This window comes from Pteronotus mesoamericanus, unplaced genomic scaffold, assembly GCF_021234165.1.
Source record: "Pteronotus mesoamericanus isolate MK-2021 breed Mesoamerican mustached bat unplaced genomic scaffold, CSHL_Meso_final contig_116, whole genome shotgun sequence".
Lineage (NCBI taxonomy): Eukaryota > Metazoa > Chordata > Mammalia > Chiroptera > Mormoopidae > Pteronotus > Pteronotus mesoamericanus.
In genome coordinates this window covers 30,501,961-30,529,863 of record NW_026555027.1, presented here as the reverse complement: position 1 = coordinate 30,529,863, position 27,903 = coordinate 30,501,961, and the positions used below count along the sequence as shown (strand labels likewise).

Sequence of the window (27,903 nt, the reverse complement as noted above, 5' to 3'; positions counted from 1 at the left end):
GGGCGCAGGCAGGAATAAGCCAGATGAGGAAGCACAACTCTGAGGCATGAGCAGTAGTAACCAAAATGATGACTTCAAAGCGGAGGAGGTTAGCTTGAGAAAAAGACTGCAGGGCATAAGGACCTAGAACCCCCGAGATCCAGGAAAAGAATGAGGGACGAGGGGAGGGGGCTGATGAAGAGCCCAAGTCTGGGAACGGTTAGGAAGACTATTGGCTGGTGTGAAAGAAAGCCTGATCTCTCCTAAGCCCAAGGAAATATCATAAAAGCTTAACACAGGTGGAATTTTTGACACTTCTTTCTCCTTAGCAGCCGCGGGGCCTGAAGTGCAGAACTGAAAGCGGGCTGGATGGGAACAGAGACTGTGCTGGACTACGAGAGGGCAGATGCTAGGCAACTTGTAGGGCCTGGTTCTCCTCCTGGGCTTGCAGCCCCAGAAGCTGGACTTCTGCAGCGAGGCAGGGCTAAGCCCCCTGGTCGTGGGTAAGGCAGTGCGCCGGCCTTTTCAGGGACGTCTATACCCTGGGTGCCCTTCCATTAAATCTCGCTACATTGCACATTTTTCTACACACGTGGGTCCCAGATATACTTTTCTTACGACTTTGCAAAACCCATTTTCAGACCCGTCTGGCAGACCCGCTTTAGTCCTGGCCACACTTTTACCCATACATGATGTTCACATAGCAAGGAAAAAAATTGACAGACATTCTAAAAGACAAAACAAAAAACAAAAACAAAAACATATAGTTTAAAGAAAAAAAACAAGTATAATAACCAGATTTATATATGGCAAGGATGGGGAATTATCAGACAGGGAATTTAAAACAAGTATGATTAATATACTAAGAGTTTAATGGATAAAATAGACATCATGCAAGAACAGAATGGCAATGTAAGCAGAAATGAAGAATGCATTTGATGAGCTTGCTCATATGGCTGACTGTGTATGTCTGAGGAATCTCTGAGCATGAGAATATCTCAATAAAAATTTCCAAAACTGAAAAACAAGTGCATAAGAGACTGAAAAAGAAAAAAAAAACCTAACAGCATATCCAAGTGCTGTGGGAAAAAAAAATAAAAAGTGTACAATGCATGTAATGGGAATGCAAAAAGAAGGAGAAAGACAGAAACAGAAGAAATGTTTGAAACAATGACAGCGAATTTCTTCAGATTAATGTGACATCAAACTACAGATGTAGGAAGCTTAGAGTACACCAAACAGAAAAAATGCCCTGAAATTACACCCCGGCATATCATTCTCAAATTATAGAAAATTGGAGATTGAAAAAACTTAAAATAAGCTAGAGAGAGAAACATCTTACCCAGAGAGGAGCAAATATAAGAATTCTATTCATTTCTCCTTAAAAACAATGTAAGCCAGAAGATAGTGGAGTAAAATATTTAGTGTTGAGAAAAAAATTCCATCAACTTAGAATTCTATACCTGTAAGACTTAACCTAGAATTATTCTTCAAGAGGAAAGAAAAAATAAAGAAATTTTCAGACCAAATTGAGGAATTGATTTGTAGTAGACTTGCATCAAAAGAAATGTTAAAAGACATTTTTTAGAGATGACGAATGACACAGGTCAGAAATAGACCTACATTAAAAAAAAAAAAAGAACACCAGAGAAGACATAAGTAAAGTAAAAGAAAAACTTATTTTTCTTATTCATAATTGTTCTAACATGTTTGTTCATATAATAATAGCAACAATGTATTTAATTTTATAAGACTATGAATATTATATATAAATAAAATGAACAACAGTAATGACACAAGGGCAGTGAGGGAGGAATTGGGATTATTTTGTTATTATAAATAACTCACACTACCTGCAAAGCAGTATAGTTTTGTATGAAAGTGGATTTGGATTAGTTGGAAATGTATATTACAAACATTAGAACAACCACTAAAAAGCATTCTTTTGAAAAGGTATAACTGATATGCCAAAAAAAAAAGGGAAAGTGAAATCATATAAAATGTTTATTTAAAACTATCAAAGCAGAAAAAGAATGAAAGACTAAAATAGAAACAAAGAACAAGAATAACAAATAAAAAAAGTGAAAAGTGTTGTAGAAATTTTTCCAACTATATCAACAATCACTTTGAATGTCAATTATACCAATTGTACCAATTATATCAATTATACCAAGTGTACCAGTTAAAAGACAGAGTGTCAAAGTCCATCCAAAAACAAAACCCAACAATATATTGATTAAAAGAAACTCTATATATATAAATACACATGTAGATTAAAAGTAAATGGATAAATATAAATCATGCTAACACAAATAAAAGAAAACAAGAATAGCTATATTAATTTCAGACAAAACAGATTTCAGAGCAAGAAAAGTTATCAGGAACAAAAAGGGGCATTACAGAATGATAAAGGGGTTGATTATCTAAGAAAACATAAGAATTCTTAACATTTATGATCCTAACAGCAGAGTGTCAAAATGTGTGAGACAAGTATTAGTAGAACTATGAGAAGAAATACATGAATCCATTATTATAGTTGGAGACTTGAACCCTCTTCTTTCAGAAATGAACAGACCCAAAAATCAGAACTCCAGTAAGGACATAGTTGAACTCATCCACACCATCAATAAACTGGATATGAAGGACATCTACAAGTGTTATTTTTTTCAATTAGAAGCAAAAACTAGATTAAATAGACAGAAGAGTTCAGTGATGAAATGTCAACGAGTGAAACAGGTCCAATGTACACAATGAAAATTTAATCTCCTTCCTACTCCAAATCTTCCCAATTATACTGCCCTGAGAAACTGTTAGTTTATGTGAGCATTAAGACATTTTCTAGTTAGTACATCTTGCCAGTTATAAAAATAGTGATGAAGATGTAAAGTATAACATAGGGAATACGGTTAATATTATAATAACTATAATGGTGTCAGGTAGATATTAGAGTTATTGGGGGGATCACTTTGTAAGATATATAAAGGTTTAATCACTCTGTAGTATACCTGAAACTAATACAATATTGTATGCCAACTATAATTGAAAAATAAAAAAATAAAAGAACATCTATAGACTGCTTTATTCAACAATGGCAGAATCCACATTCTTCTAAAGCTCATATGGAATTTTCATTAAGATAGACCACATTCTAGGTCATAGAACACACATTAACAAAGTTAAAAGAATAGAAATCATACAATGTATGCTCTCAAATCACAATGGAACTAATCTAGAAATTAATAACAAGGTAATAGCTGGAAATCCTTCAAATATTTAGAAATTAAACAAAAACACTTCTAAATAGTACATTGGCCAAAGAAGAAATCTCAAGCAAATTTAAAAAATGAATTAAATGAAAAAGAAGATGACATTTATCAATATTTGTGGGATTCAGTGAAACTAGTGTTTAAAGGGAGATTAATAGCATTGAATGTATACATTAGAAAAATATATTTAAAATAAATCATCTAAGTTTTTAACTTAGGAAAGCAAAAAAAAAAGTAACCTCAAATAAAATCCAAAGTAAGCAGAAGAAAAGAAAAGAAATCAATGAAATTGAAAACAGAAAATCAATAGAGAAAAATCAATGAAATGAATAGCTGGTACTTTGAAATAATCAATAAAATCATTAAGTCTTTACCAAGGCTACCTAAGGAAAAAAGGCAGAGGACACAAATCACCAATATCAGAAAGAGGGAAGATCTACAAATGTATTAGATATTAAAAGAATAACTCTAGGCCCACAAATTTGATAACATAGATGATGTGACCGATTCTTAAAAGACACACTCTGCCAAAACACGCAAAAACAAATAGACTATCCAAGCAGGTCTACATCTATTAAATAAATCAATAATTAATAACTTTCCAAAACAGAAAGCACCAGGTCCATGTGGTAAATTCCACCAAAAATGTAAGGAGGAAATTATACAAATTCTGTCCAATGTCTTCCAGAATATAGAAGCAGAAGGACTAGTGCTTGATTAATTTTATGAGGCCACATTCTCTAATACCAAAACCAGGCAAAACATTATAAGAGAAAATTATAGACCAATATCCCTCCTAAATATAGATGCAACAATCTTATCTTCAGTCCCCAAAATGCTGGGGAACATACTTCAACCTCTCCTTCAACCTCTCATCCAATTAATTTCAAGTCCACCAATGAATTTTTCAACATAAATATTGGATCCTTTTACTTGCCATTGATCTTGTGTCCTCTATCTTGGTCTAGGCCACTAATACTTACCAGACTATAACCATGTCCTCTTAATCAGTCTCCTCTTTGCCAGAGTTGTATGACTTGTACTCCTTTTCTTCCCACTTTCCCACATCTAACCCCTTTTCATGTTTCAGTTGGACTGGACATTTTTATATTTTCTATATTTGCCATATTCTAACTTACTGTATGGAAGTTTGCATATGCTTTTTTTAAAAACACAAAACACTTTCTAATTTTACCCCTCTACCTCCAAACCAGTCTGGAGCTCCTGCTCACCCACCTGGGCTAAATCTAGAGGGTGTTGCTTATGCTGAGAAGCCTTTCTTGAGCCTCAGCTGTTGAGTTGGGTTAGTGTTCTTTCTTTGTGCTCCTACATATCATGTTCTCACACAATTTTAACATTTATTCTTCTGAATTCCTATCTGTAACTTTAATATAACCTATTTTTCCAGAAAGTACAGAATACAAATCTGTCTTGTTCATGATTGTAGTCATTATCTATCAAAGTACCTGGAATGTTGTAGGTCTTCAATAAATATTTGGTGAATGTCCACACCTTCATGAAAGCTGGCTACATTAGATGTACATGCTTTGTTGAGTTCATGTGAAGGTGAGTACACAGGTCATGTGAACTCACAGTGGGCATAAGAATGGTAAATCTAGTTGTTCTATAAGGGAGAGAGTTTTGACAGCTCCTTTGGAATGTTTTTAGAACAACTTCTGCATAGATAAGGCTGTTATTATAAAATGTTTCACAAAATCTGATGAAAAAAATCTGTCTTTGGGAATCAGAACTGTAGGAAAATAAAGTTGATGAAAGAAAATTACTGTTAGACATTTCATGTCAAACAAGCCTTGCAACTCTTGTTTTGTGCTTCCCAGCTTGAGTGCTTAAGAGAAAAATGCAAATTTTCCAATTGAAGTACAGCTAATCTTGCATAAATCTCAAGAAGACAATAGGATACACTTATTAAAACTTGGCAAGGATCAGAAATGAATGACTTTTCTCTGAAATGTCAGCTTTTTTTTTTAAAGAAGAGCTTTTTCCTAAAGCTACATCAATTATAAATAATTGTCTATGAGCAAAACTGGCACAGCTAAACTTAAAGCAAACTAAGAAATTAAACTGATTAAAAAATAAACAAGAGATGTTAGCTTTTTCTGAGGGAACAACTTCAAAAAATGTCAGATGACTTTCCTGTCTTTTTATATGTAGAAATATTAATTTAAAGTTATGAGAAGCATATTAATTCTACTGTTGTTAAAAATAAATCTCTGGCAATTTGTACTTTGGACTTGCCTTACAAGGGAAATTACTTTATATAACAATTTTGGCAGTCATCTTGGTCAAGATTCTTTGTTCTGCACAACTGAAACCAAGTCATGCTCATTTAAGAAACAAAGGCAAATTTATTTTAAGGATACAGGGGTATATCCTGGAACCCAAGGGCTAGAATGTAGTTAATCCTCAAGAAAGAAAACTTTTGTAAAATTCCCTCCCTTCCTCCTTTTTCCCTCTGTTCAATCCTTTCTTCCTTTTTTCTTTCTGGTTGTCCATGTGGCAGAATATTGTTAATCCAAGAATCTCTCTGCCTCAATTCCACATTCTCACAAGAGAGATTCTGACTGGTCCAGATTGGACTCCTTGTTCAGTAAAGCATTGCAAGGGCAGGCTGGGTCATATAGGAAAACATTGCTGCGAAGACACAGAGATTGTTTCCAGGAAAAGGGAGAATATGAGGGCCCATTATCAGAACCTGTTATAGTTGTTTATCAATTTCTGAATGGTACCAAGAAATAATAGCATCACATTAAATTAGAGAGTGTAGTAAAAAAACAAAAAAAAAACAGGATTATGTTTCAATAACGATCTTTCTAAAGACCTCGTCAGGTGAATTCGATCTTCACCTACTCTAGACCTGTTCATGTAATTGTAGGTAGGTGAATTGATATTGGCAACAGGTATTTCAGGGATCGATACCAGTTATTTATTTACCACTGTACGTAGAGCATGCTTCTTGGCTGTAAATGTATGGATGACACAGAATAACTGAGGGTCACGTTAATAAATTTATTTATGTCATCAGACTCGTTTGGAAGGACCCTGCAATAAACAGTGCTGGATAAACTAAACTGAGTGTGGGTGTCATGGTGGTTCACATGAGGAATGCTGGATGAATGTTTCTCTCCAAACCATCTCCTCTGGAGATTTTTGAAGGCTTCTGGGACATTTTCAGTTCTTCCTTTAGTTTTCGTTACTCTCTATATGCTGACAACACCCTAATATACATGACCAGTCCCCATCACTTTCCCAATAACTAGGCCTACATCTTTTATCACTTCCCATTGCCATCTTTAAGTAAAAACTTAAAACTGAATTAATTTTTGTGTCACCTCCTCATCCTCACCATCTGTGATCAATTCCCTATTTCTCAACAACTACTTTTCTTTAGTTTTCAAGTCTTGCTGGAGTCTGAGAAATCCCCTTGAGTCCATTTCACTTGGTCTGTGCCCTTTACTTTGATTTATTCCAGACTCATCATTTCTATCTTCGACCAAGATAATTGCATTTTAAGCTTGTTTCTTTGTCTCCACCTGCTCCTTTGGCTCATCTTAACATTGCCACCAGAATCACTTTTAAAAGATGTTTCTATAAACATACTGAGATGATTATCTTCTGATTCAAAAACAATTTTGGAGTTTCTCTTGTGAACAGTGTAATGCTTCAGGTGCCTTTAAATTTGTGCATGATGTAATTTTTCATCCTTATCTCCCTGCCATATATAATGTGTTTGAACCATATAAAAATTCTGACCATGCTGCAAACATATCATGCTCATATACACTGTAAACACATATTGCACTTGTTACCTTGCTTATTAATTTTTTTTGTACACCCTCTCATCCCTCAATAGACAGTGAGTTCTTGAAGGGCAGAAATGCAATCTTTGTTCTCCTTTGTATCCATCTTAGGGCAGAGCCTATGGTAGAACAGGTGTCAGATGGATATTGAGTAAATGAAACTGTGCCCATCCAACAAGCTTATACATTTATTTTTCAACTAAGAAGGAATTTCACACTGTAGGAAACAGAAATTTATCATATAATGTGATGATTTTCCTATGTTTGTGAGACATCAGTAATAATTGCCTTATGTTATGAAAATTTCCTTACTGAAGAATTCTGTGTGATGGATGACAGCCAGAAATTACAATGCTGAAAAATATTACAAAAGGACAATGTCACCTCCTATCTATGAGTTTCTCTTTTTTCCATCTTTTAAGCTTAACCCTTCAGACACATTTAAATATATTCATATCATACTAATTTAGGTTTTTGAGAAATGTTTTTGTAATTTTATGTTGTCTCTAAAGCTCAGCTATCCTTGACAATTTAAAAAATCCCATACACATGTAATAGGATGTTATATTCTGTATCTGCCAAGGCATGAAGGAAGTAGATATCCCATTTCAAAGTAAGGATGCATTTCAGGACTTGTAAAAAGGAGAAGCTAGAGAACTAGTTTTGCAATCCTGAACTGATGACCAACTTCTGCCTATGAAAGAGTTTGAGGAGTCAAGAAGTGAGGTAGAGATTAAAAAAGTCCTTTTGAGAACTACTGGTGTACTATGTCTCTCATCTCCCTTCAGAAGAGTAAGGCTTGGTACTACCAAAAATAATTTCGAGAACAGGGTATCAGAGGATAAATGGTGATGGAAGGAGGCTTGACTTGGGGTGATGAACACAATACAACATACAGACGATGTATTGTAGAATTGTACATCTCAAACCTATATGATTTTGTTAACTAATGTCACCCCAATAAATTCAATAAAAAAGAAAAAAAGGGAAGGGCATAGATACAACCTTGAAAAAGAAATATGTAAAGAGCAATGAGCAGAAGAAGAGGCAGTGGCATCAACTGAGAAGAAACTGGTTAGAATGAGAAATGTCTAAATCCTGCGCCTGAGGTGAGGGTACACCAGTCAGCGGGCCTTTCCCCGCTGAGCCAATCACAGCAAAGCATAGATCCTGAACAGACTGAACCATGTGGAAAATTTACTCCTGGGAAGGAAAGGGTTAAGGTGGGTTGTGAGGAGTCTGGAAAAGTTTGGATTTATCTGATCTCCTAGTAAACATCTTATTGAAAATTACTTGCAGTAAGAAAAAAATAAAAGACATTTATATAAGGTGCTTCTTCTAACCAAAGTCAATATTATAAGGATATATATATTTTTGGCAACTTCACTTAGACTTTTTCTTTTTAAAAAATATCCTCATTTAGCCCTTACTTTTGAATTGCACTTTTGCTGGCCAAAATAATTAATAATAATTATTACTATTATCTCAGTAGTTAAGAACGTGATGTTTTATAAATATAGAATGTACCCGTTCCACAGGTTATTCAATTCATTAAGGAAGGAACCACCAGAATGGTAAAGCTGGTTCAAAAAAATCCGATAGGCTGACTATACAGGATCACTGACAAAAAATATTGATGTATGGTTTCTATGTTAGATATAAAACTAGTAAATGCACTACAGGGCTGTGAAAAGCTAAATTCTGCAATTATCTAAAGGACAGTTACATGTAAAGTTTCAGAGCCTTATGAATAGTAAACGATAATCACGAAAAGGTACATTTTCCTAGAGAATAAGGAAACCTCGGAGTGGACTCTTAGATTGGACATTGAAAGAAATGTAGTTATTCCTTGTCTTATTTTCAGGCTTTGAACAATGTCAGTTAACAGTCCCTGACTATCATTTGAAGCCTGGTAAGAGATACATCCGTGGGTCCCTGCAGCCGGGGACACAGTGGGCTGATTTTTAACGTGCATCTAAGGAATCTGAAGTGCAATTGTTAGGCTGGCTGGTTGCTGATCTGTGAGCCAAAGAGAGGCAACTCTGCTGGCTTCTTGCTGTCCCACAGCAGGGCAGGGCAAAGCATGCAAGAGCATTTTCTGTAGGTCAGACACGGAACATGCAACGATGTAAGAGAAAGTGGGTTACTTAAAATTCTGTCCAGGAGGGCAACTGAGAGCCTGCAGAGAGAAGCGAGAATAATCACTTGATGCCTTGCACCAAGTAAGCAGCTCAGTAAGCAAAGGTCTGAGGAGAATGCGTCACCGGCACCTAAAGAAATTTAGGTGAGAGGTCCCCCGTGGATGGGGACGGGTGGTCTCTTTGGATTAGACAGCTGTGGTGACATAATAATGTCTGACATTATTGAGAATTTTTATAAAAATTTATTTGAGTCAAACGGAAGATAAACCTGGAAGCACATTTCAACAGACTAAGGCAGCTTCTTTTACGCACGAGAATTAAGGAGGAACTGTAAGGAAGATTTCGTGAAGGTGGGAGGCATCTAGGCAGGGATGGGATTACAGCACAGTTAAGACTCTGCGCTCTCCCGAGGAGCCTGAAAGAGAGTATTTCAAAGGTGTGTTAACCTAGATGCACAGAAACAATGAACAGGGCTTGCTTAAGGCAAAAAATAAGCCCTTAACTAAAAAGCTATATGCCTGGGGCATGAATAGCTACAGTAAGACCTACTCAGTTCAGAATTTATGGTCAGATCACCCTGTGAGGTTCCTTTCCATAGGACTCCATTTTCATCCACAGCATTAAACACCTGGCAGGATCAATGCAAGTCAAGTTAGGACTCTTCGGCTTTAATCTGTATCCTTTTCTGTGACCCTAATATAATCAATAAATAAGGCTGACACAAGAATGGATGATGAGAAATAGAAACAGGCCATTCTAAATTAAATTATTTGGGTTACATTGGTCAATAAAATTGTATAGGTTTCAAGTATACAATTCTATGATATGTCACCCAAAGTCAAAACTTCCATCACCATATATTTGACCCCCCCTCATCCTTTACTACCCTCCACTCTCCCCCCGACTGGTAATTACCATACTGTTGTCTGTGTCTATAAGTCTTGTTATTTTTCTTGTTTATTTGTTGCTTTCAGTTTTATTGGCCACATATAAGTGAAATAATACACGGAACTTCCTCAAAAAATTAAGAATAGAGTTACCGTATGATACAGCAACTCCTCTTCTCGGGCATCTACCCCAAAAATTTGAAAACATTTAATTGCAAAGACACATGCACCCCCCTATGTTCATTGCACCCTTATTCTTGGTAGGCAAGAGATGGAAACAACCGAAGTATCCTTAGGATAAGGAAGATGTGGTACATATATGCAGTGGAATACTACTCAGCCATAAGAAAAGAGGAAATACTGCCTTTAGCGACAACATGAATGGATCTTGAGAATATCATGCTAAGTGAATTAAGTCAGGCAGAGAAAGTCAAGAACCATAAGCTTTTCTTAGTAGGTCCTTGACTTCATGCTTGTCTATAGTCAGCATGCCTGACAACTACAAAAGGACAAAAACCTTAATGCTAAATCCTTTGCAAACCTTTGACAATTATGTGAGATTGGACATTTTTCTTCCTCATCTAAGGACTTTTATTATTGTGAATGACCAGAAAAGTCCTGGGACCTGCTCCAATTTTCCTCTAGGCAGTGGCCTACCAAGTACAAAATGAGATTACTTATTGAGACAGGCTTGCTTAATGGAAGTGTGTGTGTGTGTGTGTGTGTGTGTGTGTGTGTGTGTGTGAGGGGGTGGGGGGAGAGAGAGAGAGAGAGATAATGTATCTTTTTAAGCATAACCTTGAAATTACCCTTTAAATTAAGTAAGTCCATGCTCTCAGTTTCTTCCTTGTGGGTAATTTTTATCTCTTTAAATCAAATATTCATAGTTCAGAAAATTTGCGTTCAGATCTTGTTTTCACACTGGCACAATGAAGCATGAATTTGCAAAAGCTGGCAGGAGTCCTGTGCTCCTGATATAAACGTGGTAAACTATTTGCAGCATCGCTGGTATATTAGTTAAAGTCACTCTGCTTTAGGATATAGGCTCTCTAGAGGTGTCATTGTTTTTATGTGGTTCTGAAAGACAAACCCTTCTTTTGCCACTAATCGTGCTTCTGAAAGACAAACACTCCATAGTTTTTCATTTTACTACGCAATCTGGCATGGGCTTATTATTATTTTTTTGGCTTTGATTTGTTTTGCAGAGCTGTGCATGAACTAAGATATTTTCCTAAATACAAGCAAGATGATGTCCATTAATGCTTTTGAAAAGTGCCAGAATATTTTATACATTATTTTTATGAGACTAATTTTACTATTATATCAGCATATGCCTTAAAGAATTCTTTTCTGAAGTGAAAAAGTGCTGTACAAAAGTCATCAGAGGTTTTATGTAAAACATTGGTCTTCATTTTGTCAGGAGTGAAGTTTGTTTACTGTTCCTGGCTTGGAATATTCCTTGCCCTGATTACCCATGTGTTTCTCCCTGCATTCAGAGACTTCCCTGACCTTCTTACCTAAATTTGAATGTTGATAATTTTTTCTTTAGTCTGCTCTGCCTTGAAAACACCTGACATATATTTATGTTTATTTATTGTCTTTCTGCCTTCATTAAAATGTATGTATAACAGCAGGAGGGGCTGTCTTCTTTACTATCATATTTGTAGAAACTGAAATGGTAGACTCCCAGTAAATATTTGTTGAATAAATGAATGAATGAATGGATATATGATGAAAACCTCTCCTGGTAATTCGAAGGGTACAGCTATCCATCTGGAAAACACTATCCTGAACAAGAAACTTCTAGCAGTAGACACAACCACTTAAAACTTGTCACTGTGTTAGTTTTAAAGGAAGGACCTAGTGAATTCATACCATGAGCATGAAGATAACAATTACCACAGTCACACCAGCACCAGCATTTTTATTCATTTATTAAGTACCTATTCTGGGCCTGGCTTAATGCTAAAGACTTCATACATGTTGCTTTATTTACTATTCCATACTACATCATGTATGGACTAAGGGTAATGTTACCAGTTGAACTGGGTTTGATAACTTGTTCGAGGTCACACAGCAGGTAAATCATGGCAGGTCTTGGAAGTAAAGCTCAGGTCTGCCTTAATTTCAAAGTCCAGAGTCACGACCACAGACTATCATTGCTCTTTCTTACTTATTCTGGTTATAATCTTATACAATTGAATCTGCCAAGGAAAAACATCAAAGGTGTTTTTACATGAGTATTGGCAGGCACATTAACGTGCAAAACAATGGTGCAGAGGTTAGTATTTTTACCGCAGATGTTCAGATTATCAGTCCAGTAGCAAAGAAGTCAGTGTGGATAAGTATAGTTTTGGTTTTTTTTGACCAACTGACTGCAGGAACAACCACACATTCTATTTGCAGAATATAAAAACAGCGTTTAAAAAACTACAACATCTTTAAAAAGCCAAAAATAAGCTCACAAGAGGCAACTCTGTTCGGTATATTGGTTTAAAGAAAATGAGTTCTGAGTTTGCCAAGAGACAGGAGTTCTCTTCTTGACTTTGTCTGTTGTGACCTTTGATGAGCGCTTGAACAGAGCGTAACGACGAGAGTTCTGAACTTGCCTGTGTTAATTCGTCTTGGTTCTGCCCTTTTCTAGCCTTAGACTTTTGGGTTGTTAATCAAACTTTCTGTGCCTTAAATTTCTTAGATAGCAATGGGGCTGTTTTGAGGATGAATTAAGTATTACAAAGGAGGGCTCGGTAACTGGCAGCCAAGTGTTACCCTCTCCAGCAGAGAGCCTCCAGGGCTTGCTTTGCTTCACAGGCCCTTCCTTTCCTTCGTTTCCCTCTGTCCATCTTCTTTTGTCCCTACCCCGGCATGGCTCCTTCGCTCCCCCTGCAGGCCGGCAGGCGCAGGACACAGCATTCCGGTTGCTATGGGTACGGAGGCAACGCGGTAACTAAGGAGAAGGAGGCGGAAGCTCAGGGCAGCTAGGCCGGCAGCGGTGACGCGCAGGCTGCGGTCTCCAGGTGGGCAGGCGGCGGCGGCGGGGTAGGTGGCGGGCGGAGGGCCTCGGGGTCGGCGGAGCCGGGCAGCGCGCCGGGTCTGGGCGGTGAGGGAGTCGGGTGGCACCGCGGGGGAAGAGACTGGGTTCCCGGTGGAGCCGAGGGCGCCGGGCCGGAAGGTTCCTGCTGAGCCCATTCGAGGTGCCCGAAGCAGCGCCAGGCCGGCGGGCTGCAGGACACGGCCTTGACCTCAGGAGTTGAAAAGTCTTCCTTTCCTATAAGCAAAAGACTTCCCAGCTCCTGATGCTAGTGGAGACTTGAACCGAGGGTGAACCCCAGGCAGCAAGACCGGACCTTCGGCAATGGTACCCCTTCTACAACCTGACCTTTTCAAATGCTAGCCTCTTTTATTCTTTGAAGTCATTTGCACCTTAGAAAAAATTTGGTGCGTGAGAAACGACGATCACATAACCTTTCCTAGCCGCCTTTCTGCGTGGGCGGCCACATGCATTCCATTTCCATTCCACAAGTACACTCCTCCAAAGTAAAGGTCAGAGAGAGGGACGCCAGATCCCTGACTAATCTGTAGCTGTGGGACTTTTTCCTTCTTTCCCAAATCAGCATTAGAGATGCTCAGATGTATTTTTTTAATACTGTGTTTTTTGTTTGTTTGTTTGTTTTTAAATCTAGAGCAAGCAATCTCAAAAAAGAAAGTCATATCAAGTTGAAACTTAACAAGATAAAACTACGCAAACTATATGCTAATAAAAAAACAAACCAACTAACAACAGCAACAGCAACAAAAAACAAATCTAAACCCTGCAGCTCCTTCTAACATCTTAAGAGGTTTATGTGGAGGTGAGCCCTGACCTACCATAATATTGCCAGTTGTATTACAAATTAGCTATTTGAAATTATTTGGAAGTATCTCTGTCCTTGATTTGCTTCAAAACACAATACTTAACAGAACCACTTTATTTGTTTTCAAGTTTTCTTCCTGATTTCTTTACTAGCGTGTAAGTTTAGTGAGGATTCGGTTTGTTATCTGTCCGGTCCACCTTGTTCCTCAGTGCCTAACTGGATGGATATCTGTCACAGAAGAGGTGTATATTTGTGGAAAGCTCATCAAAGTCTGGTAGGATACTGGAGAAAATAAAAATATGTGTTGAAGTTGGAAAGCGGGTGGTGTGTTCATTAAAAAAATTTTTTTGTAAGGTGGATTGTGCAGTAAGTTCAAAGAAGTAGAAAAATATTAAATACTTAAAACTTAGCACATTATTATTGGCAGTACACTAAGTGTAGGCCTTCTACTATTTGCTGGGGATTCGAAGACCAATGGTGGGATTGTCTTTAAGGATTTGAGATACTTGGGAAAACAAAGCAAACAGCAAAAACAAACAAAAAAGCAGAAGGTAGGATAGTAGCAGATGAGTGTAATTCACATGATACCTACACAGTAGGTGAGGCTCACTTTTGATGGGAGAAATATCCATGGTAGAGTGGGCCTTGGAGCTGGGTGAAAATTTGGTGAGCAGAGTAGTAGAAAATTAAGCATAAAGCTTAGAAGATTTTGAGTGCATAATGGAGGATGTTGAGTACCAAGCAGAGCAACTGGGTTTGTTTGTTTGTTTTTCCTATGAGTATGGCGAACTGTTTAGAGACAAAAATTGACTCCACATTTCACGAGAGCAATTTGACACTCAAAAGGTTTTTAATGGTGTTCAGATATATTGCTGTAAAATTAGGAAAATATTTGATATGAAAGAGTTCTTTACATTTTCCTTTTTATGGCAGATTAAGAGTTGAGAACTGTGTAGAAGGATCATCAAACCATCATGGGTAATTTGGGTCATATTGTTTGTATTTGTGTGGGGATGAACAAGGTTGGGGTCAGAAAAATGATGCAGCCTAATAAACTAGGTAACTAGAAAATTTTCTAAATAACTACTAAGCTTTTGATAAAAAGCTAAGCTAAGATAAAAAAAAAACTGAGTGACTATTAAGGACAGGTGGAACTATGAGGTTTGCATAATAGGGATTTTATCTGTATTTCCCTGGTTCCGTTAGGCAACTGAAGTTCTGTGCTTTGCATTTCTTCCTGATGACATTGTTATATGCTTGCTGTCCCCAAAAAGGTGACTAATTCTCTGTTGGTTTTTTTTTAAAGGAAACAGGCAGAACAGCATGATTTAGGATTATAATCTTCCTTTTTCCTTCCTACAAGAAAATTGGTTTATGTGTGTAACTCGATAAAACATTTAATTGAGAAGAAACCTCACTAATTGCATTCAGTGAAGTGCAATGCCCCCCGAACAAGACCATTTATTGGTTAAATCACGTTATCAGCAGAGCTATAAATCTGAATCATCTCGTCGTAATGAAATTCACTGACTTCTCTTTCATTCATTCCAGTCTTTGTGTATCAGATAAACTTTACGCGTATGTACATCACATATAAATTGTATTGTATATCTCAATGTATACATAAAATTAGGGCAATTTAAATAATTACAATGGTTTAGACACATTAACTTTGGAGATTCTTTTACTTTTTAAATGATAATTGTAATGATGACAGTTGAATTTCTTGATTATAATCAAAAAGGGATATAGACGTTATGCTAAAGGAGCAGGATTATCCTGGAGGTTTTCTTAAAAATAGCTATTGTCATCTCTGTTTTGACAAAAGCAACACAAAGATTTTACCTACAAAGGTGCATCCTCCCCTAAAGCAAACAGAATCCTCGTTTTCCATTTCCATGGTAACTTAAGTTCTTTTTGACGCTGGTTTTGGCTTTGAAAGAGAAGTGGGTGGTTGAGAAATGACTCAGAGGGGGACGCCCCCCCTGTGTCCTTCTGTCAGGAAATCCGATGGTATTGCTCTTGCTTTGTGGCCTTCCCTTTTACTGTGAGTTCTTTGAGGGAAGATACCATATGTTATTTACCATTGTGACTTCAGTACCAAGTCATAGGGATCCCAGAGGAGCAGCTACATAAATATTTGTTGATCAAAGAGGCACAAATATGCTTAGTCTAACCAGTACATGATGAAATTTACAATATAAAATTATTTTGTGACATTCCATTTTGGAGTTATCTTCAGAGAACATATTCCTTCAGAACTTCCTCCAAGGTTGTACAAAGCTCTCTTTTGTGCTAGATTTGATATTTTGCGGTGATTTAAACAAAGCAGTCACTTCTGCTGGACAATATTATTTTCAGTTTTAAATAAATCACAACAGAGTAGATAGGTTTTTTGAAGGTATGATGGAGCCTGCAGACCATTTCAAAAGAGACATCCCAAAAATGTTTTGATCAGTGGTTGTATCATTGAAATTATGATTTTCCCTAAAGAACAGAAATGAAAATAATTAGACATTTGATTATGTAGACTTTGAAGTCACAGAAGCCTTCCATTTGGTTATTCCTATTCTGATGCCTTTTCTCCTTAAGTCTTTGCGCAAAACCTCCAGAGTTATTTTATGTTTTTCCCTCTAAAACTTTCAGCGACTCTCATTAGCTACAGAGTAAATTCCAAAAGCTTTAAAGCCACCCCATTACTGGTCCTCAGCCTGCATTTCCAAACTTATGCCCACTTTTCCCTCCTCGTGTAACCTATACATCAATCACATGGCATCTGTCATTTGTCACCATTCAAGAGCTATACATTCTTACAGTGTGCAAGGTTCATGCAATCCATATCATAACATATAAGCCCTGCTTCTCCTTAAAGCTGTAATCAAAATGCTAGCCAGCTTGAATTCTCTCACTTGTATTACACACATATGTTTTAGGGTCCTTATAATTTCTAGTTTGTTTTGTGGCTTTTATACATAGGTATTAAATACCCTATTTAACTCCATTTGAGCCCAAACAACAAATATCCTTGGACCTTGACTTTTTCATACCTCTCAGCACAGTACCTTGCATGTAGCAGAGACTTCTCACTATTTATAGGGATTATGGGCACATAGGAACACATACAGAAACTGGTAGTATGAAATGGTTTGGGCATTTAAGAGTAAGGATTCTATGATATTGCCTTTTACATTTCTTTAAGAGTATTTGGAATTTGGAAAATTTTATTCCTATAAAAATAGTTTTTTATGTGATTCAGTCAGCATTGAAGAGTAAATTATTATAGAACCATGAATAATTGGGATACTCAGGAAACAGGGTGCTCTGAATAATTTAATTTTCTGGTTAACCTGGAATTAGGCAGAAAATCTTTTTTGTTTCATTTCTTGTTGAGAATTCTTTCTAAATATGCTAATTTTCTCTCTTAGGCAGAGCATCATTTAGATTTTTTTTGTTAAATGACAATATTGAAATGCCTTTGGGTAATCATTACATACCTTAGTTCTCATTTTACATTACCGTATATGTAAAAAAAGAGGTTTTAAAATTTGGATTGTATCTTCAGTACATTTATCCTTGGATATTATGTTTGGATGGGGACAAACACATGATATTTGTTTTTATAATCTTAATATAAGATGATCCAGAATATGTACACTACTTGTCTTTATGAATGTATTCTTCACTTTCAGATGAGTATTTCCACAGTCTTTTGCTGCATAATTATTGGTAAAATTTTATTTCTGCCAGAAATGTTATATTTATAACTTCATTACTAAGTAAATTTATATTACTTATAATAATTAACCATATATAATAATTCTTTGATGTTTAACCTTTGAGTTAGCCTTTTCCCTTGTAACAATTTCTGTTTTAAAAGTTTCTCTGAGTTATATGTAGTTTCAAATTTGTAAGTTAACTTTTTTTACCTCTGATATACTTCTTTTTTCTTTGTTACTTTTTCAAGAGTTTCTACAAATCACAATAATTTTTCAACAGTATTAAGATAGTAATCATGAACACCAAAGACTTTGTAGTTCTTCCATGGGGAAAACCTGGACATTCTGTAAAGCTGAAGTATAAGTAAGTACATGCATATTTACTTAAGTAGACATAGTTACTGAAGTTTCTGTATATTGTAATTTAAAATGCTTTTTTCATGTGAGACTGTTTAGAATGGAACTAAAATTTTGTGATTCTTGTCTCTATTTTCTTCACAGCGCTATTTTTATCTGTAAGAGTCCATTTGAAATATTATACATCTATATAATTTTAAAAATAAGGAATAAAAATATTTATGCCACAGGAATCAAAGGGAAAGGTTGTAAATGAATGGTGGGGTATTAAAACTATAACAAAGTTATAAATATTTTTGTAACACTTATTCAAAATTAAAAAAAAAAGAATTAACCTTAAGAAAATGAAAGACGTTTAAAATTAAGGGTACTAATAGGCTGAGTGACCTTTTAACAGGAAAAAAAGAAGTACTAACTAACCTAGCACTTTGTATAGTTAAAAGATGTTATGTTGAATTCCCCTTTCTTGGAAAGCGTACCTTCTGTTCTAGATCATTCAGCCAGAACCAAGCAGTTCTGGGTATCTTGGGAATTTTATGTCATGGCAGGGATACCAGAAGGTTCAATATGTTGTTTGCCCTTGAGATTATTGCGAGTCACTAAGAATTCCCAAGACATTTCTAGCAAATATGACTAGGGTTAACCAGCATGGGTTGGGGAGACTGTCAGATTTTATTCATTCATTCATTTATCTATTATTTATTTATTTAAAATTCATTTATTTACTTTTAATCTTCACCTGAAGATGTGCTTAGTGATTTTTTTTAGAGAGAAATGAAAGGAGGGAGAGAAAGAGGGAGAGAAACATTAATAGGTTGCCTCTCACATGCACCCTGACTGGGGACCAGTCGGCGTGCACCCTGACCAGGAATCTAAACCATGGTGTTTTGGTTTTTGGATGACACTCCAACAAACTGAGTCATGCCAACCAGGGCCAGACTGTCAGATTTTAATTTTAGTTTCAGACTTCCCCGTTCCAGATCAATAGTCCTGTGGTTATTCAGTGTCTTTAGAGCTTTCCTAATTTTCCATTTACTGTAAAAGCATTGTGTAAGCTGGAAAATGTTATAATACAAATTTATGGCATTATCATGATAAGGATTACCATTTTTTGGTGGATGAGGAGCTATGAAATTGCTAGTATTACCAATTGTCCATTTTTATGCAAAAAGAGAAGGGGACATGCATTAGTTGATTTTAGTGGTATGTGTCATGTCTGTGTGTATATACTTACAAACATTCATCCAAAAGACATTTATTAAGAGTGCCTGGGAATGGTAGATACAAAGGTAGAAAGTCACAATATTTGCCACCAGGTACAATAGCTTATAGAGGATGTGAATAAGTAAAATCGCATTTACAATATAGCGTGAACCGTGATGTGATGTGAAAGCACAGGGGCTATGTGAACCTGAGCCAAAGTGCTGGGGTAGGGTTCGGTGTGCTCCAAGGTTTGTGTGAAAGACACGGTTAGTTGGGTGAAACTTGGGCAAAGGCAAAGAGAGTACATTGTTTGGGGCTTTCAGACATATCCAGTTGGCTAAGATTTATAGGACAAAATTAAAGAGAAGGCAGGGTCATATAGATAACAAACTACTGGTATACCATGCTAAGGAGTTTGGAATTTATTTTGGATATGAGGGGGAGTCATTATTTTCTGGTCTGTATGTTTCCCTGATCCACCCTTGATCCATAGCCCATAAAAACTAGGACTGGAACACCCACTCTATGGTAATTAATCTGGAGCTCCCTTTCTTGTCCTTTCCTTGTTCCAAGCCTGTTTTCATTTGGCATTGTCTTGATATTTGTCTGATATTATGGTGTCTTCCAACTCCTTACTACCTCTTTCCCAGCCCCCAACTCATTTCGGTAAGTTATTTTTGGCCTTTGGGTTTGTCATGTTGACTTGTTCTCTCTCTGTAGGATCAACCTTAGTTTTCTTCAGCGGCCTTCCCGCTCTGCTGGCTCTGTGTCCAAGGCTGTTCCAAAAAGAAGGTCTTTATCTTGTTCTAGACACAGGGAATCCCACCATAAACTTGACCACTTGGTCAGTGGGCCAGTACATTTTTTCTGCCTCAAACATTTCCTGTACCACAGTGAGGACTTCAGAAATGTTAAAAGTTCTCTCAGCAAATGAGTGTCATAGTCATATACGTGCTTTTGAACTCTTCCTCTGGAAGCCACATGGAAAGTATGGTAGGCCCTTGATACTTTGGGCTGGGAAACTCAAAGTGATCTGGGATCCTACCCAGAGGGATCTGGTTCAGGAAATGGCATCACATCCTCCTTATCACTCAATAAGAAACCTGGGATTGTCTTAGATTTTTTCTTTGTTGCTTCCCTTGGGCAGTAATCTACCTCTGGTAGTCACCAAGTGCAGTTAATTCTAATTTCTTATATTCTGAAATGTTCACATTTTTCTCTATCGTCTCTAACATTAAGATGATTAAAATAGTCTCCTAACTGTTTGCCTTGATTCCAGGCTGTGCCATTGTTAAATTTTCCATTATGCAGCCAGAGTGATCTCTCCAAAAAGCAAGTCTGATCAATTCTTTCAAAATTTTTAATGATTCTTATTGCTCATAACCTATATGGCTCCTAATGATCTTGCCACTGTAACCCTCAGGAGTTCCATTTCCTCCCATTTTTTCCATTCTGCACTTAACTCCTGGTCACATAGAGCCTCTAGCTCCTTGGCCCACATCTCGCTCTTTTTACTTGTGCCTACACTTTTCTTTATTCCTGGAACACTGCTCTTACCACCTCCCTTTGACAAATGGCTAAGTCCTTTTATCCCTTAGGGCTCAGCTCAGTCTTCACTTTCTCCAGGAATTGTTCCTACAGTCTCAGAGACTGGATATGTGTGCCTTTTCTGTATGCTCTGATACCTTCCTGTGCATCTTCAGTGAGTTCACCATCATGCTGTAGCTCAATTACCTTCATGCTTGTCCGTGTCCCTCTCCATACTGGAAGCTCCATTGGGTCTCATATCCTATTACCTGCTTCAGTGATTTTATGTAGTAGGGGCTGAATTACTGCTAGTAGAGCAGATATAATGAAAATAATGCCTCTCCATCAATATCTTTGCAGCTTCTCTGACTCTTCCAGACAGCCATTGCTTCCTATCACTTTTCATGTATCTTTCTGGATTGTGACCATTTGGGGATATATCTTTAACCTACTTGCCCTTTGATGAATGTTCACCATCTATATAAATTAGTCCTGATATCTGTTATTCTTAATTTGGTCCCTTGCTGTAGCATGCATGGGTGCCCATGCTAGAGGATTAGAGTAAACCACTAATATATAATAATGAATATGCAGTTTTAAACTCATGATAGATCATAAAAGATAGACAACTACGTTGGCTTCCACCTGTGAAAGATTGAATGACTAATGCTGGTTAGAGAACAGAATTGTAAAATGGAGAAAATGGCTTCTGTCAAAAGTTTGATGAGCTTCATTCAGATAATATCAAAACCTCTTGTATAAGAATCTATAAGGGGGCTTTTCTCTGTTCTCAAAGAAAGGTCTTTTCTTACTGCTTTTCTTCAGAGGAAACATTCCCATTTATTCTTTTTGATGGCTCCTATACCAACACCTTTAGTGGGTGCTTTCCCCAAGCAGACTCTGCTCTTAAAAAATGTTTGATGATACATACATGACATAAAGGTAGAAATTTACTGAAGGTTTAGTGAAACTATCCATTCTCCTTATACAGAAAAAAATCATTTTTTAAATAGTGTGCTTCAAACTTCTTCAATTCTTAGAGATAGTATAAAAATTAAAAAAATAAAATTTCCTTTGTTTTCTATTGTGTATCATAGATATTTGTTTACATATAAAGGCATAGCTCCTATGTAAAGTGAATTATGAATTTAAACCTCTAGGAATGCAATGGGAAAAACAAAAGTCTAAGATTTTAAGAAATACCTTGTTTAAGGAGAACATTAATAGAAAGCAAATGCTAAGAGGCCATATGCTTTAGAAACCATATTTCAAAGAACAAAGAGAGTAACTACTTTATCACTCTTTGTTATTCATAATTTTACTTAAGAGAAAAAGATGATACAAACTTATTTAACCTTGATTTTGTTTATTTGTTTAGCCCAAATAAACATTCTGCCTTTAACTCTCATCAGAAATGCTCAAGAACTGAGGATGGAGAAAGTGCAGTTGGAGTTGCAGAACCAAGAGATGGAAAAGAAACTGCGGGAATTTCAATCAACAAGGAGCAAAGACAAGGAAGAAAGAGAGTAGGTGACATTTTTAGAGAATTTTAGAGGAATAAACTGAGTTATGTAAAGAACAATTTTAGATACTATTGTAAGTCCTATAAAGATCTGTCCTGAAAGAATACTTTCTGGCTTTTCCTGGTGAACGAGCAATATTAAATTTCCCAAATATCATAAGATTTTACTTATATGTGGGATCTAATGAACAAACAAACAAGAAACAGACTCATACTGAAAACAGAAAAACCTCATAGACATGGACAGCAGTATGGTGATTACCAGAGGGAAAGGGAGGTGGGGTGAGGTAGAAGAGAATAAAGGAGCGATGAATGGTGACAAATGGAGACTTGACACAAGACGAAATACAGACGATGTGTTATAGAATTGTGCACTTGAGACCTATATAATTTTATTAACCAATATCACCCCAATAAATTCAGTAAAAATTAAAAAACACTTTTTAATTTTAATGTTTTAACTTGTTCTAGTTGAATTTCTTGTATAAGACATGTTGCTTTAAAAATTTTTTTCCATTAGTTTTATTTTCTCTGGACCTTATTTGCTCTTACATTTGCTTATTTCAGTTACATTTTTCTCCTGAATCATTTATAGTTTGGAATGTTTAGGACATCAATGTAGTATTTGCCCTTTGTTCTCATAAAATTGCCATCAACAGGGGATTGCCAATTAATATTTTGGGACATTATTCTTTATTAAAAGACTTTTTGAGGCAGAAGTTTATATGTACATATAAAGGAATCATTGAAACCCTCAAGTGTCTTTGAAATATTCTTAGCAATGTGCTTTAGTTGAAATTTTATGAGAACTTTCTAATATTATGCTTGCATATTTGTAACAATTTTTACTGAGAATTTGATTTTATTATAAAAATAATAAATAAGTATGATAAAAGTCAAATAGAACTGATAATTATAAAATGGCAGTTATCTCTTCTTAGCACTAAGCTGACTCACAGCCCATTTTATAACACCACTTTTAAGAACGAAGAATTTTTTCACCACAAATGTCATATCTTTATACAAGCCTATGTATGTGTGTATGAATATGTGTGTAGCTGATGTCTTTTATGTTTTTACAAATGGGATTATCCATAAATATATGTGAATTGACTTGTATCCTATATTTCTACTTAACATATCTTAGTGCTCCCACCAAATCAGCACCCATTTATCTCATTTTTTTAGTGGCTACATAATATTTCTTTGTGTGGATATAATAGCACTTCTTTTTCAGATTTTTATTAAGTTTTCTGTGTTTTGGGATTATATATATTCCCATGAATACACGTCTGCCACGGGAATGGAGCATGTCTCGGGGAGTGCGGTGCCCCAGGATCTGAGGGTTACTGTCCGGGGCCAGCTGAGATGGGAGTGGGGGCTCTGAATCCCTCAGAGCCCGTCTTGGGGTTGTCACGGATGGAGGAATGAACACGAGTTGTTGCAAACACTTCTCTGTCTGCCAGGAGAGGGGACATGGCTCTTCCTTCCAGTGGGGGAGGTCCCGAGCCCCTTTGTCCATAGGCTTTTATTGAAAGGGTTATCAGTGGGGCTAGGTAACCAGAATGCACAGGTTACCTCATTACATCAATATATTAATGTTCACAGAGAACAGATGATGTTTTCAAGAAAACAAATGGCAGGAACACACTGATTTACATGAGTCGGAGAGAAGGCTAGTAAACAGGAGAGGACTAAACAAAACATAGTAAACATAAGAGCGCCAAAGTGTATAGGGTTAGGGTCTGTGAATAATGTAAATTCCCTTCCCAGCATGAGCTGGCTATCATAACTTTTGAGGGAGAAACAAAGCACACTTTAAAGATTTTACTTTTAGGCCTGATTTCCCTGGGAACCACCAGATCTGGTTTAGGACTGTCTCCTGTATTGTTTTGAACTTGAGCCAGGCGGGGTGAGGGAGCCGCCAAGAGACAAGGAGACTTCATTCAGATAGAATGAGGTCTCTGGCCATGTCCAAGCTGAGCTGAGGGGTACGGGCCTTTTTGCTCTTTCTCCGTGTTCCCCAAGTCCTTGACTGCTGCCCATACCAGCTGATGTCTGTCTTAGGTTGCTTCTCCTCTTGGGAAAACTTACCTGTCAGCAACAACTGACCATCACAGGGCCAAGCAGGGTGATGTGAGGGAGGCAGGGGCGCAGCCCCTGCCAGGGGGACAGGTTTTGTCTCCTCAGTGTCCTGTTTTCCCAAGGCTTCCTTGATTATTTCCAGCCTTGGGGCCCTTTTTCCTGTCGGCAGGGTTAGAATTCCTGAAACCAGGCAGGTTTCCCAGCACACTTCTATGTATTTTTTTTTGCTTATATGGGCAAGAGTATTTATGGGATAAATTCCTACCTGTATATTTTAGGTCAAAGTATATGAGTGATTTACATATTGGTAGACATTGGAGAAATTGTCTTTCAAATAGTCCTCAACAGTCTGTAATTTTCTCCTCTAAGAGAATGAGGGTTCATGTTTCATGTGTTTTTGCTGGTAATAAATATTACCAGACTCTGTGTATATTAAATTTGTTTTTGTTTGGTGCAAAAAGTGATGGTCATCAAATTTGTATGAAGTACCTTCTGAACCATTAAATTCAAATGTTTATTGTAGTTTCAGTAGTATTTATTTTTAAGTATAACTCTTTGAAAAATATTCATGACATAAACATACCTTTTATAAAATAACCAGAGTATTGATTTAATCAAGGCATCTTAATGTTGTACATCATTCCAGGTGAAAAAGTTTATTGTGTGTCTTGCTGCTTTTCTCTTAATGATCCAATTATTAGTTCTATTTTTTGGAACTTCACTGCTTTGAACTTCTCAGTGGATCACAAATGTGTCTGTGAATCAGAGTTTCTGAAATCAGCCCTCAGGAGAGTTTTCATTAGCTCTTTTATAGAATTTAAAAAAAAATATTCTAAAGCTTGACTGAGTTTTCAGAACAGTTAAATGCTTTTCTAAGGTCACAAAGATAGTAAATGTCATACCCACAATGAGAACCTGCCACTTAGTGCTTAGGAAGTTAGAAGTCCAGTGTTCTCAGCTTGCCTTTATTTTTTATTATCTGTGACCTTGGGCAAGTTTTTGTCTCATTATTTTTTAAATGGGATTTGGACTCCCTGCTCTGTTGACTTCAAAAAAATTTGTGAGTCTCAAATAAAGGTGCCTTGAAAACTAAACTGTAAAGCTAAACACTTTGCCTTCTTTGTAATCTCTGTTACCTTTCAGTGTATGGATAATTTGAAGTTTTAATAAGGAATTGATCATGTAGTAGATCTGCTGAATTTTTTTTGTTACTATTTTACTTTACATTTGTGAACCTTAGCTTTTAAAACTGCATCTAAAATTTTCTATAAATTAGTAAAGCTGTACTTAGTCATTATAATGTCTAAAAAATAGAATTCTTCATCTGTTTGGACATTTTGTTTTTATTCATTTCATCTGAACAGTTCCAAATATGGTAGAGCAATGTGAGGTCTGTCTGGAAAAAGTCCAGCCATTGTTAGTATAACAAGAACAGTCTGTGTGACATCAATGTAACCTGGCAGCCAAGGGGAGTGGACTGGCATGCACATGGAATGAACAGTGATGACTTCACTGTACTAGTCAGTGGGGGCGGTAGACACCATTAAGTGAGCATGTGTGGCTGTCACATTCAAATGACTGGGCAAGTAGAGCAACAAATCTACATCAAATTTTGCATTAAGCTTGAACATTCCTCCATGGAAACTATTCAGATGATTGAGAAGGCTGTGGCTATGGGCAACTCATGACTGGCGGCTTCATAACCACAATGCACCTGCTCAAGCATCGTATTTCTTGCAGAGCTTTTTGGCCAAACATCAAATCACCCAGGTGACTCAGCTCCACTATAGCCCAGATGTGGGGCCCTGTGACTGACTTCTGGCTTTTTCCAAAACTAGAGTCACCTTTGAAAGGGAAGAGATTTCAGACTGTCTATGAGATTCAGGAAAATACAATGGGGCAGCTAATGGCGATTGGGAAAACTATGTGAGGTCCTAAGGTGCCTGCTTTAAAGGGGACTGAGGTGTCATTGTCCAATGTACAATGTTTTTTGTATCTTATTCAATAAATGTCTCTTTTTCATTTTACATGGCTGGAACTTCTGGAGAGACCTTGTATTTTAAAGTCACTGAGGATATTGTGGCATTATTAATATTTCATTTTCATTTTGTTGTGGTCTGTTACATTTTAACAACTGAATTTCCATTTCCTGAAACAGGAAAATATATTTGTTTTCATTAAATGGAAAAATATATCTAGTTACATTTGTCTTCTGTTTACACATATTGAAGGTCAAGTGGATATCACTGGAAATCGGGAAAAGTGGGCAAATTGGGTAATCAATCACATATAATGTCACAAAATAAAGGAAATGTTATTAAGGTAAGAAAACACTATTTGATTCTCAAGCAATTTGCTAACAAGAATATATAAATTAATTTTCCTGGTCTTGCATTCCCTTCCTAGTCTTGTTTTAACAACTCCGCATACTATTTGATTATGATTAATTTTTATAAGTTATATAGAGCTTTCATATTCAGATATCTTTTTGTTTTCCATCTACATGTTAATTTTTAGAAATTCACTTTGAGCTGAATTTTCTAAACTAATTTTTTTTCTGTGCAGTCCAGTTCTGGTTTCAAGTATGTGAAACACAACTATGTAGTTCTGTTTTAAGGTGAAAGCTGTTATTTGATGTAACAAAAGACAGATTTTTTTCTGCCTTTTCATAATATCGCATTTGTTTAATATGTTGATGTTCTGCTTGAATAGTAATTATTATTCTTATCTTGTTGATTCCATATATGAGGATACCCAAGGTAAAAAACTTACAGGTTTCCCTACTATAGATTGCTTTATTTTTACCTATGTATTATAAAATATATCATTATATTGTATGTATGATTAAAACCAGATGAGTGTCTTCCTGTAAAGAAAACTGATTTTCATCTCAATTCTTAAACACAAGATTCATGACTTTGTAATTTTTAACTTATATAGATTTACCTTTTTTATGTATGTATCATTAAACTTTCAGTGGGCAGTTGGCATCTACAAACATCTTTCTTGATGCTTCTAAACTTATTGGCTTTGCAAAAGCATTGTATTCTTTAATGTCATTTTCTAACTAAAATCAGCTTCTTTAATTTTTGGATTAAACATTTTATAATCCACTTTCCATTTTTTATTATCTTTATGAGATATAGTGTTCTATGTTTCAGATGTTTTTATATGTATGATATATTAAAAATTCTGAGTCTGTGATTATTGACTTATTTATTCTTCAGTATTTATTAAGTGCCTTCTTTGTCATTTAGTGACTTTTCCTTATTCTCCAGTAAATTCTCATGTAATGTGAAAGATGATTTACATATGGAAATATTTATAGAAAGCATCAGTATGTAATTTTTGTCATAACTATTTAGTGTATGAACCATCTGTGCTTGGGAAATAATAGTTTAGTTCTACAAATATTTGAAAGTCTACTAGATGTGTTTGTAAGAAAAGAAGTGATGAATAAATCATAATGCTAGTCCTCACAATCTTCATAATTGAGTTGAAGGATGAAAACATGGGAGGATGATGTAGAAGGAGGGTGTAGAAGGCGA

General features: G+C 36.3%; 1 protein-coding gene across 1 annotated transcript in view; it reads left to right on the top strand.

Annotated features, from left to right (window-relative positions):
* Positions 1–13,383: 13,383 nt before the first annotated feature.
* The window catches only part of ZBBX (zinc finger B-box domain containing), a 100,436-nt gene continuing 85,916 nt past the window's right edge, over positions 13,384–27,903 (top strand). Inside the window, 4 exon segments of the mRNA XM_054576928.1 lie at positions 13,384–13,449; positions 17,910–18,025; positions 22,161–22,274; positions 26,587–26,677. Coding sequence (XP_054432903.1) covers positions 17,958–18,025; positions 22,161–22,274; positions 26,587–26,677 — 273 coding nt within the window. The 5' untranslated portion in view covers positions 13,384–13,449; positions 17,910–17,957.